Here is a 12,147-nt window from a genome sequence, read left to right as displayed (position 1 = left end):
ACTTGTTCATATTTATTATTATTTTTATTCATGGAATAGTTGATCATTTGACCTTATTGACTGAAGTAAAAACAAAGAAAACTTTTTCATCATCATATACTTATGACCTCAGATACATATTGTGTCAGATTAAATTATATTATATATATATATATATATATGTAATAACCTGTTACTAAGTGTTGATCCTTCTTCTCTATTAACGCCATAACGATAGAATAACAATCTATTATGTAAAATAAAATGGACAAAATAGAGTGATAGCAACAAATCACTCTTAAGAGTGATATGTACTCATGTAAATCATCTTTATTTTTAAACAGATGATCAGTATTCAAAAACTGGAGAGAGAGAGAGAGAGAGAGAAAAAAAACAGGGGATTGTGTGTTACACGCATTTTACTATCAAATTTAATGATGATTACCTAATTTTGTGTTTCATGTTTTTATTCAATGTGTAAAATATGAGATCATGAGAAAAGGTTAAAAGATTTAAGGATAACCATCATTTTTCATTGTTCAATAACAGTTAAATATCTAATATTGTCAACTATTTCTCTATTCATTTAGTGGATCAGTGTGTTGCATACAAAAGCATGATTTTCATTAGCGATTTTATTTCAGTCATCTTAAGTTATCTACATATTGTTTTATATGAAGCCGTCACTGTAAACCATGTCAAATTCATAGATGAAAAAAGCAAATAAATTGAGAGTTGAAGTTTGAAATAAATTCATCAGTGAAAATTATGCTCTCACATTCACCCTCTAAATGAATAGGGAAATGCTCAAAAATGCTTGATACTACCGAACATAGATTGAACATGGAAAAATGGGTGCGCAACAAATTCACAGGCATATATCCCTTTCCATTAAAGAGATATAGTGGAGACAGAAGAAATTATATATCTGAGATACTGTCTTTAGGTGATGTCAATAATTTATTCATGTAGTTGGTTTTCAGTCACACAACGAGTGTCTAAGGGTTAGAACGATACTACCTAGCAGCTGTATGACTGAAGTAAAGGTTCAGTTCTACGGCCTGAACATTAAAAGTCAAGTAATTGAATTATTAAACCATCCAACGGCTAAAAAATAGTTATTATGTTGCCAATTACACAGTAGTAATTAATCTCTGCTATTCAACCACCAATCCTAATAACTATGTAATTTGGAAATTTATCATTCTCCTCAATCTCCTATACTGAAAGTCACCATGTCTTAACTGGTAACTAACTCATAAAGGCAATTCACAGAGTTCTAGTGTGAAATCACGATCATTGGGGTTCAACACATACCAAGTATCAAACAAATAACATCAATTACAGTGAATAGTAGTGGTATAATATAAAAAACTGACTGAAATTAGAAATGTAAACAATTCGATGCTAACTCAATGATCTGGAGATTAGACGCCCTCCAGGAAAGTTCGAAGTTTCTGGGGTTTGTCTCCTCCCAGGTAGAGTCGTAGGTACTTGTTACCGATGAGGATTCGTATAGTAAAACGAAACACTTGTTCAGTAATTCATGGTCTTCAATAGCTGTCTAACTTAAAGTCATTCGGTGATGTAAATTTAACAGTTTTCACTATTCTGTCGTCGAATCACATTACCTATTCCTAACATTTTCTTACTATCGTTGTATACCGTCGCTACTTCCACTTCTCTAGGACTTGTCTTAATATTTTCATCTCTTGTGTTGATGTGGTGTGATGTTGTGTATGATTGAATGATACAGGTTTTTTCTGAATGAATATCAATGAATAGTTTCAGAGAACATGAACAAGAAAGAGAGTTCAATTTTTTCAACTGAAATACGTGGAGAATGTCAGGTTAATTTGCTTCAAATTTGGAGACAATTGAATAATATGACTAGTGCATTTGCACCAAACGTGTGGTTCAAACAAACCCTGTCTACATAGAAACTTTGATTATAATCTGAAAGGTTAAACATACTATCTAGTTTTCAATATTTCTACATAATATATTCAATATTATATTTTCTAAAATTGGTCAACGACAAACACATAAATGTTTGTCACTTCTCGGATCGTGGGAACCACTGCAAAAGATAGTGGGTATTAATTATAGCCCTATTTGGAATCTTAATGTATAATCGTTGCATTTTGTAAGTGAACACAAACCATATAATTCAATGCTTCCATTTGTTCCTTGGAAGAGTTGTGGTAACAATGTATAATTTATTATTATCTTTATAAATAGATAGATCATGACTAGCAGTGGAATGAAAAGAAGTGCATTTCATCCTATTAACGACTCGTCAACTAGATTCGTCTGCCACATCCCAATGTTGATTTCAACAAAGACTGGTCAAAATTCATTCTTAAATATCAATAACGGAATATATCAAATCCTTATTACGAATAATATTTTTAGATTATTCAAAATGGAAATTGAACATGAAATCAGTCATCACTAATACAATTTAACAAACGAATATTAATTAGTAGATTGATCATTGAAATCCTGTTAACTGCGTAACGAGTAATAAAAGTTCAACACAATTGAACGATGCACGAGTCGAAGCAGAGACATTAAAATGAAATGATGTTAGCAAACTGAAGTAATCTCATCAACTATATACATTTTGATTGGACAGACCAAAGGATATACGAATATGTAACATGAAACTAATTTAATATTTTAGAATGATCAGCCAGTTCACAGGGAATTAGAAATGTGACACATGGATGCATTGTATTCCATAACATGAAAATCGTAAAAGTAAAAACGTGATCCCATTTATCTACCAATTACAGATGTCTATGTGTACCCTAATATTTGAACTGGACTTTATGGAAAGGCTAATAGCACCAAATAGTGATTTAAATGGAAGTAGCCAAAGAATGGTTCGAACCTTAAACTAAGTCATCAAAAAGCCGGACAGATTTGACAATCTAAACACTGAAAAAAAGATAGTAATAAAAGAGTATACGGGAGAAAACCAATACAAAGAATATAGTTCGCGAAGAAATTGATGTTGTCGACGAATAGAAAGTGAGAAATAATCACAAGAAATTGCGATTTTAAAAGAATTCCCAAAAACAAAATAAATCTGATCCTTAACGATCAACAAGTCATCATTAATCTACGACCCTTAATTATAGATTATGATTATTTGGAGAACACTAAACAGAACAGGAGTAATAATAAAATGTGTGACAATGAAAAAAGAAACACCCATTTGTTTGAAGCTGTATCATGATGAGATTAAATATGTTCAAATTCGTGAGCTCAACTTCACAACACCTAGAACTTGTATCCAACCACAAATGCTAATACTTACATTCCATTCACGTTGCAAAGTTGGTTAGAATAAAGTTTGGTATGTGTAAACTAAATGTGATATCAATCCAGACGTCACTGCTTGTTAGGTCTGAGCCGTATCGGGAGTTAGGGTGAAGTTGCGAACTACCCAGTGGGGGCTCGAGGAACAAACATTACTAAAAAATGGTCGGTTGTGGTGGAGATGTAGTGACTCTTTTTTTCTTTTCTTAAGTAACAAATCTGAATATTTTCTCATAATTTTATTTCACGAATCCACTATTTCTTTCCAAACTATGTTCTCCATGTTGAATTGTTTTCCGTATTATCATTGATATTATTATTATTTCAACTTCGTTACTATTTCATTATGTTAATTCTATTTCGCTGTGCTATTGGATTGGGAATGTGGGCTGATTTACAATTTTATTACGTTCTACATTAATTATTTCTTATTGTGCAGTGAATTGTTTCATGTATTTTACTAACTCCCTACATCACAAAATACACTTAGATATATTGGTGCATTACAAACAATATAAAATTAATTATTTCAAAGGGTTTGTGAAGATTGATTAAAATTGTAGGCAATGGTCGTCACAGTTGGGATACAGTTGGAAATTGGAGAATACTGGGTAGTTGTTTCATTCTAGCATAAAACTCGGTAGAAATATGTACACAGAAGTCCACTAGGGACTAAACACAGAATTTTTAGATCTCATAATGAACGTAAAACTCCTAGAACCACTTGGCTATTGTTCAACGATACAATTTGAACTCCAATTTACGATGTAGTAAGAGGGTAATACAATTCCGTTGGTGATAACTGTCTCAATTCCCAACCTGACAGAACTCTACCAAACACTACTCACTAGAACTTCAGAAACATCTTGAAGTAGATCATCACTAGTGAGCTATCGTAGAATCAGTTGACTATTTGTAGATAACTAAACCTACGGTCATATTCATATGTGGTTAGAAGAAACAATTATTTAATATTTCATTTGCTCCAATGGACTTTTTAAACAGTGGAATATTTTACAACATTTATTAGCCATTTAAAGACAAGAATTCTAAATAAAAAGGGTAATTGAATAAAAATAACTTACCAGAATTGTGGCTTTCAGATTTAATTTGTAAACATAAACTAAGATCTAATGGAGATTCGAAATAATCATTTGAATTATTAGATAGATCTGATTTTACTGAGTGTACTGATGAACAGCGACCACCGCCGTTTCCACCGCCACCAACATTAGCAGCGGGACCCGCTGTCAGTGGTATGACTGAGGATGAAAATGACAATTTATCATTTTTATTATTTTTTATAACTGAAATATTGTCGTGCAACCCACAACTAGTTGTTTGAGGATGTTGAGGTATTGGAAGAGTAGATTGTAGAGGCAGTGGCGGCGGAGGAGTAGTAGATGCTGGCATTAAACCAGCTTGTCGAAGTAATAATGCAGCTGTCGTATTCAATGATGACAGATTATTAAATGGTGCTGTTGTCGAAGTTGTACATACACCATTGTTATTGTTTCCGGGAATAGGTGATAAAGGCATTGTACAACCGCCATTTGTAGCAGCTGCGGCGACAGCTGCCGCGGCCGCCGCTGCCGCAATTAGCGGAGAAGCTGATGATGATGTTGATGACGGGTGATTCGTTGCCACTGATGAAGTAGTTGATGGTGTTGATAAACATCCAACACCTAAACTAGAGAATATACGTTTCAATGTTAATAAATCAGTGTTATCTAATGAATTTAATTGAGGGAATAAAAAATTATTCGAGACTGTATGATTATGATTAGTAGATAGAATTGATGTTGTAGATGTCGTGTTTGTTGCTGTCAACTCAATATTCATTTGTTGTTCACAATTCATCCGATTTAATGATTGTAACAACAAAGGTGATGATGATGACGAGGATGTCGTTGTCATTACCATAGAATTCATTAATGGATCAATTAAAGACGTTGACACTGGCAAAACAGTCGCTGATGTACAAGATGTTGTCGCTGTTGCTGTCGTCATTGTCATCAACATCGTTGTTGTTGTAGGCGACTGTGGCAATAATGGCGGTGGTGTTGGTGATACTGATGATAATTGATCACTTTTTAATAACATTTCATTTTGTGAATCATCCATCGACAATGAATCATTTCTTGACTTTGTTGTTGACATCATACAACAATCCATTTCGGATAATTTCAATTCTCCATCACTATTATTATGATGATGATCATGGTGTTCATTATATACATCATTTTGTGTATCATCTAACGTTGATGATTGATTCTCCATAAATTTTTTATCTTCATCATTTAATGGTACATTAAAACGTAATTTCAACTCGATTAATTCATGATGTAATTTATGATTTTGTATTTGTAATTGATTAATACGACATTCCATGAGAATATCATTTTGTCGACGTTTTTCACGAGATCGTTTAGCTGCTTCATTATTTTTACGCCGACGTTCCCAATATTTATCGTCTTTTTTAGAATCCGGTATAAATTCACGTTGTTTACGATCACGTTCTATAGAATTCAATAAACTATTATTTATTGATGATGAATCAAGATTGCTTTGTTGTGATGTTACTGGTATCGGTGTTGTAGTTGTTGATGACGATGATGATGTCATTATCGATGATAACATAGCTGCATTAAATTTATTATTAGGATTACCACTTGAATAAATGGAATCGATTGTATTTGAATTAGTTAAATGAATTGATGTTGATTGGGTCGTTTGCTGTACAGGTGTAAATGGTGACTGTACAGACCCCGTATCTGAAGATACATCAGAGCATGTCTGTTGAGAGGGTAAAATAAATGAAAAATTATTAAATAAATGACTATTATTATTACTACTACTGGTTACAGCATTATTATTATTATTATTACTATTGATATTATCATACAATGAATTCATTGAATGAATTGTATTCATAGCTGATATATTCAGATTGATACCAGACGAACCAAGTGTATCTGTTATTTGACCATTCGAATTTTTACAACATACATTAGCAGGAGTATTGTTATTATTATTATTAGTGGTATTTGTGATAAGATTATCAGTCAATATGTCAACATTTTCATTATTGTTTTGATAATTCGATGGAAGCCATAACGGTAACATCGACTGTGTTTGTTGATGTTGACTTAGAAAAGTTGTAATATCCGACGGTGATTTATCTAATATGGATGATGGTATTGTTGTCTCTATCCCTGACGTTGCTGCTGTTGTTGTCATAGTCATTGTCGTAGGATTCAATGACGTTGGCGGTAGTATGGACGGTAGAAATGGTAATCCTAAAATACCAGCTAAGGCTGAAGCTAACGCAAGTCCACCATTTGGATTAGACATGGGATCAATAGATTGGTGATGGTGGTGATCCACTAAATTAGGACTAAATGACGTTGATGGATAAGTTGACTTGTTTTTTATTTGTTTTGAAGAATTGACCTCACTTATTTGTGTTGACGCTGTTATTATTGTCGTTGTGACCGGTATCGACGCTGTTGTAGTTGTTGATGTAGACTTCCTCAAAGTTTTAGACACTAATGATGTGTCTACAACGTGGTTATTACCAGTGTACAATGTAGCCATCCACTATTCTATTATAAATACAATGCATAACTCAATTATTTATGATCACAAATAGAAATTGAACGTTGATAATCCCAAAGAATCAGATATAGACAGTAGTAGTACTACTACTAGTGGTACGAATTTATGACTGACTTTGTCTATGCATACAATACACTGCAGATCCTTTATTTTTCTCATACACTATGGATATCTGTGCCCATACAAAAATGTATGACTAACGAATAGGAGTTATGGAGATTGTATGCTATCAAATTGTGTATGTGTTATTCTCTACACCACAACAGTTATTATCTTGGGCCCTATAGTCTAGCTAGTTAGTAATAATGATAATTGTTGTTAATATTAATGTTGTGACATCTCTCTCATTGCATGATACGTCTCTCTTATTTATTTATTTATTTATTCATTCATTCATTCATTCATTCATTCACTCACTCACCTAATAAATGGAGAGAAATATGCGTCTAGTCTTGGGGCAGTTAACTTCAACAACAACCCAGTGTATTCTTTAATAATAATTTTTTTAGGGTACACATATTACTGTGTGTGCGATCCTCTCTTTGAAAAAAAATAATAATGTAAGGGGTGGAAAGGAGGAGTAGAATTTCGATTGGATACTTACATAGATTTTTAGGGGTTATGTGACTTATGACTAATATACTGACTGTTTTTCTTCATACATTATATTTTAAAAAAAAACTGCCATAGAGAGTATGTAATGTAAAATGAGAGATTATAAGCAATAAACGAAGGAGAGAGAAAATTATTGGGGTGCAAAAACGACGAGTCATACATTACTTATCTCTATTGTCAAGTGTGAAAGACTATAGTACTATAGTACGAGACGTCATACATACGTATGATGGTTGTGTATACGTATTTACATGCACTTAATATGTATAATGGGCCATCCTATTAATAATGTGTATGCATGTTTAGCAAAGTGGGTTTTTTCTTCATAAAAAATTCATGTATGTTTTTTGTTTCATATTTGTGTCTTCCTGTGTTGGTTTTTAAATTCATTTTATAAAGAAAAGGTTAGCTTACTGTGTCCACTAAATCACGTGAATCACTAACTAACTCTCTGATGTACACCATGACGATGAGTTAATAGTGTATGGAGAGAGTTTGTATAAATAGCAATAGCGATAATAATAATAATATAAGTCAAACGCAACCATGACAGCTGGTGTCGAGAACCACATAGAAAAGATAAGAACGAGCGGGAGAGCGAGCGAGCAAACAAACAAATAAATATCACCACAATACACAATAGTAATGCAACGAGAACTATGATAGGCAAATAGATAGACAAGACTTATTTCAGTCAAATTAACAATCTGTTATAATACTATGTTATACGATATGACAATCAAACAGAGTAGTAATAATACTAATGAGAGTATTATTAATGATGATAGGTAGTAATGGCAATAATGAGTAAATACACGTTTTTTTCCCTCTTTTTGAGGAAAGTAGAAAATTCATCATTCCATACAAAACTACTCAATTGATTTGTTAGCTATTTACACAAATTGGGCGGGTGAGTGTGCAGGCCACGGAGAGAGAGACAAATGAGTAATTGGTAAGAAGACTGGACATAATGAGATGCGGGAGAAATGGCAAACGTCTGTATCCGAATGCCTAATGTAATGCGTGGAAAAGATACAGACAGAGATAAAAAAACATTGTGATGAATGATAATATTACAATGTAGACGAGATTGAGATTGAATAAATAAGAGTAGTTTTGACATGTTCCAATATCAATATGTATCAGAATAAGTACTTTGTTACCTCTTAGTTTAATCATAACAAATGTAAGTGGAGTGATCAAGTGGGTTTGATAACTCCACCCACAACTTATTGATCACCGAGTGGTAGTGAGAAGTGTCATATTTGTTTAGTGCTTTAGTTCTGATCAAACTGCAATATGGACCCTAGTCTAGACGACTCAATATTGAAATAGTTGGATAGAGATCCTTCCGCTAGGTTGTTTTGATCACTCCACCTACCTACTTTAATGTATTCTTATTTGTACAATGATGATCAATTAAAATATTTGAAGGAATATGGAAAAATTAACTAAAAGTTTACATTTATCAGGAAAACGGGCAAACTACGATCCGCGAGAAAAAGCAGTCAGTCATCCGAACTTTATACGGTTCATCAGGTCATTTAGAAACACTTACAAAATCGGTCGAATGTAAGAGAATTAGAATTTGTTTTAATTAAATACAACAATTTGTGTTAATATCTAAAAACATGATGTTTGAAATTAAACTCAATCTAAGTAACTTTAGTAATTTGAGCATACTAAATTACCAACATTAACAATAGACACGGATCTCAGTGAAATCCATTGATAAGAATAGTTAACAAATTTCAATACTCAGGTAATACCTCTTCACATTTCGAAGATTTCAGTGTTTAGATCATACAATTAATTTTATTGAATGCTGTTCCATCTTTTCAGATTGAGGCAAATAATCGTAACATTCAAATGGAACAGTTTCAAACATGCAACACTGATTAAATCATTACTGAGAGAGGATTAGTTTTACAATCTGGCTTAAAAAATTCTACAATCCAAATAATTCTCTTTTTTGAATCAACTGATAGCTATGAACATTTTTATGCAATCAAATTTGATGAATCCAAATTCAGATCACAACTAATATAACTAATATTATTATGTATGTCAAGTAACGATTTCTGATTACAATAGATGCTAAATTTGGTTCATTTCATTGATAAAGTGAATTAGATGATTGCTTAAATTTCATTCATGAATGATACATGTCAATATGATAATTAGAGACATTTTGTGATTTTCTATGAGAGGCCCACTTAATGTGATACTTGAACACATCCAGACGTTTATTAGAAATAGTTCCCTTCCTTTGCTATGCACAATCTATCACAGACCAAAATATTCCCTTTTTTATCAAGAATTGAGTATATTGGCAAGTTGCTCACTTAGTGCCCAATGTTTCATGTTCGTAAGATACGATATCGATACAGATCAATGATATGGGGAAATTACATTTGTTTGAATTAAGGCTTCCTACTGAAATATTAAGATTTTATAGAGTTATGGAAAGTAACTCAGATTGGTTAAACTTTCAATGACTGGGAATGAGGACCAAGTTCTGGGTTATACACATACTATTCTATTATTTACCCTGATGATAACTTTATTAGGAAGAAATGGATGTTCAAGAGAAGTGGAGATTTTCTGATTGGAATCATTAGTTTGAAAACTCAATTAAGTGATGCGAGTCAAAATCAATAATCATAATGAAGAGACATATTCACAATTATCTTATAAAGTACAGTAAACATAATACTATTCCTTTATAGAATAGATAGATTTATGGCTAACAATGGAATCCAGGATGTAAGGTTCGTACTATTCGTGGTTCGTCAACCGAATATCCCTACACCCTAATGCTAATGTCCACACGCAGACTCGAACCAAGAACCTTTCGCACATATGCCGACAATGACTGATCACAATCCCGTCATGATTATCGATAACGGGATCACACAATATTCTCTAATAATGATATCATTAATATATATATTTCATTTACCAAGTATGAATTAATGTACTTAGTTTCGAGCAGCAACTCTGAGTATGTAAGATACTAATGCCCAGTTAACTGGCAGGTCTTGCACTTGCAACTTAATCGCTAAATGCTAGACGCATTAACCATCGAACTTGCGTTCTTAATAACAAGAATATTCATATAATTACGATACTAAACTATAAACTTCAATGTCTTCATTTATATATTTCTCAAAGTCCTTACAGTAGACTGATGTAGAACTCAAGTGAAGCTGTACGAAAATAACACGATACTTTGATATGGATTGATAATAAACCTAGCAGCTCTGTTTTGAACCATCTTATTTCATGTCAACGGCCCCGCATAGGATTGAACCTATGACCTTTAAGTCTACCGGTGAGCACATTAATTGTAAAACTACTGAGTTTACATCCAATAGTTGACACATTTCAAAACTCAATCAATTCACGATTTAGCGCGACGATCACTTAATGCCTAAGGTGATGACTATCTTCCTGTGAACCATGATTCTACAATTAATTATTGACAGAAACTTTTTCCAAGGCTCACTACAAATTGATTGACATTGACTGAAAAACCATTGAAAACTACAATTAGCTGATTTGTTGTCCCCTCCTTATTTAGATAGCATAATGGAAGGTTGAATCCCCTACATTATAGCATGATTTATATTTTTCATATCATTTGTAATATAAATTCGACTAACAAACATGTAACTAATTGGCCTTAGGGCAACCTATGTATTTATTTGTTTGTAGTCGATGGGGTTTGTACAATACAAGCACACAAATATGTGCATTTCGATACATCAATAAATCATAGGAATTAATAAAATTAACAAACTCAAATTATTAAATCAAATAATTCCGATGATATGATTTGTAAATATAAGATTATTAAAGAGTATTATGAGTAGCATCGTCTAGTCTCTATGATAAATTGGTCATAATAAAAATGATTGGGAGTTAGTTACAGGTTTGATAAAACCAACAACAGTTAAATATTTCTGATGTGAGCTTTCGAATCATTAATTCTAAGTGATTATGAAAGTTAACATACAATATCTATATATATACTGACGGTGAGTTTCTGAGTGATTCAATCCTGCAAATTTAACAAATAAACATTTCAAACACTTATGATGTATTAACCACCTTGATTTACAGTATATATTGTAGAACAGTGGCTCAGTGGTCAAGACACTCGACTTTCAAATATTAAGTTGCAGGTCTAAACTTCGATTCACGTACTTTGGTTTGGATAACTGGGTTGTATCACTAACTCTCATAGGTATAGTATGGATCAAAGCCAAATACACGAATCCGCACCTGATAAATGAGTCGATCATAGTGGTAATAGAAATAATATACATGAGAACCAGTTTAGTTGAAAATGAGTTAAGTTCATATATATATGTTAAATTTCGTAGTGAGAATTCAATTAAGAAGAAATGTTGATTAGTCTCGTTTTTCCAGTGTATGTTATCTTTTTGGAGTTTTAGCTAATGGGGACTCGAAAATGGCACTACTAGTTATTACCGCTAAACTATATTAGATTACGACTGTTATGATCTCATAAGATAATAATTACATTCAATAACTGACTGGTATTGGGCTAAAATTAAACAGATATGTGTAGTGAGATGCTAA

The 12,147-nt window shown here is 32.6% G+C and overlaps 1 protein-coding gene across 2 annotated transcripts in view; it reads right to left on the bottom strand.

The window, feature by feature from the left end:
- Positions 1-12,147, bottom strand: part of MS3_00008603 (uncharacterized protein) — a gene marked incomplete at its 5' end in the record, with an annotated part of 80,749 nt that overhangs the window by 26,992 nt on the left and 41,610 nt on the right. For both annotated transcript variants that reach the window (XM_012937832.3, XM_051216939.1), the window contains one exon: positions 4,392-6,102. In XM_012937832.3, coding sequence (XP_012793286.3) covers positions 4,392-6,102 — 1,711 coding nt within the window. The remainder of the gene's footprint in view (positions 1-4,391; positions 6,103-12,147) is intronic.

The sequence above is a fragment of the Schistosoma haematobium genome, chromosome 6, assembly GCF_000699445.3.
Source record: "Schistosoma haematobium chromosome 6, whole genome shotgun sequence".
Classification (NCBI taxonomy): Eukaryota; Metazoa; Platyhelminthes; class Trematoda; order Strigeidida; family Schistosomatidae; genus Schistosoma; species Schistosoma haematobium.
Note: the sequence above shows the minus strand (reverse complement) of the source record. Positions and strands in the feature narration are given on the sequence as shown.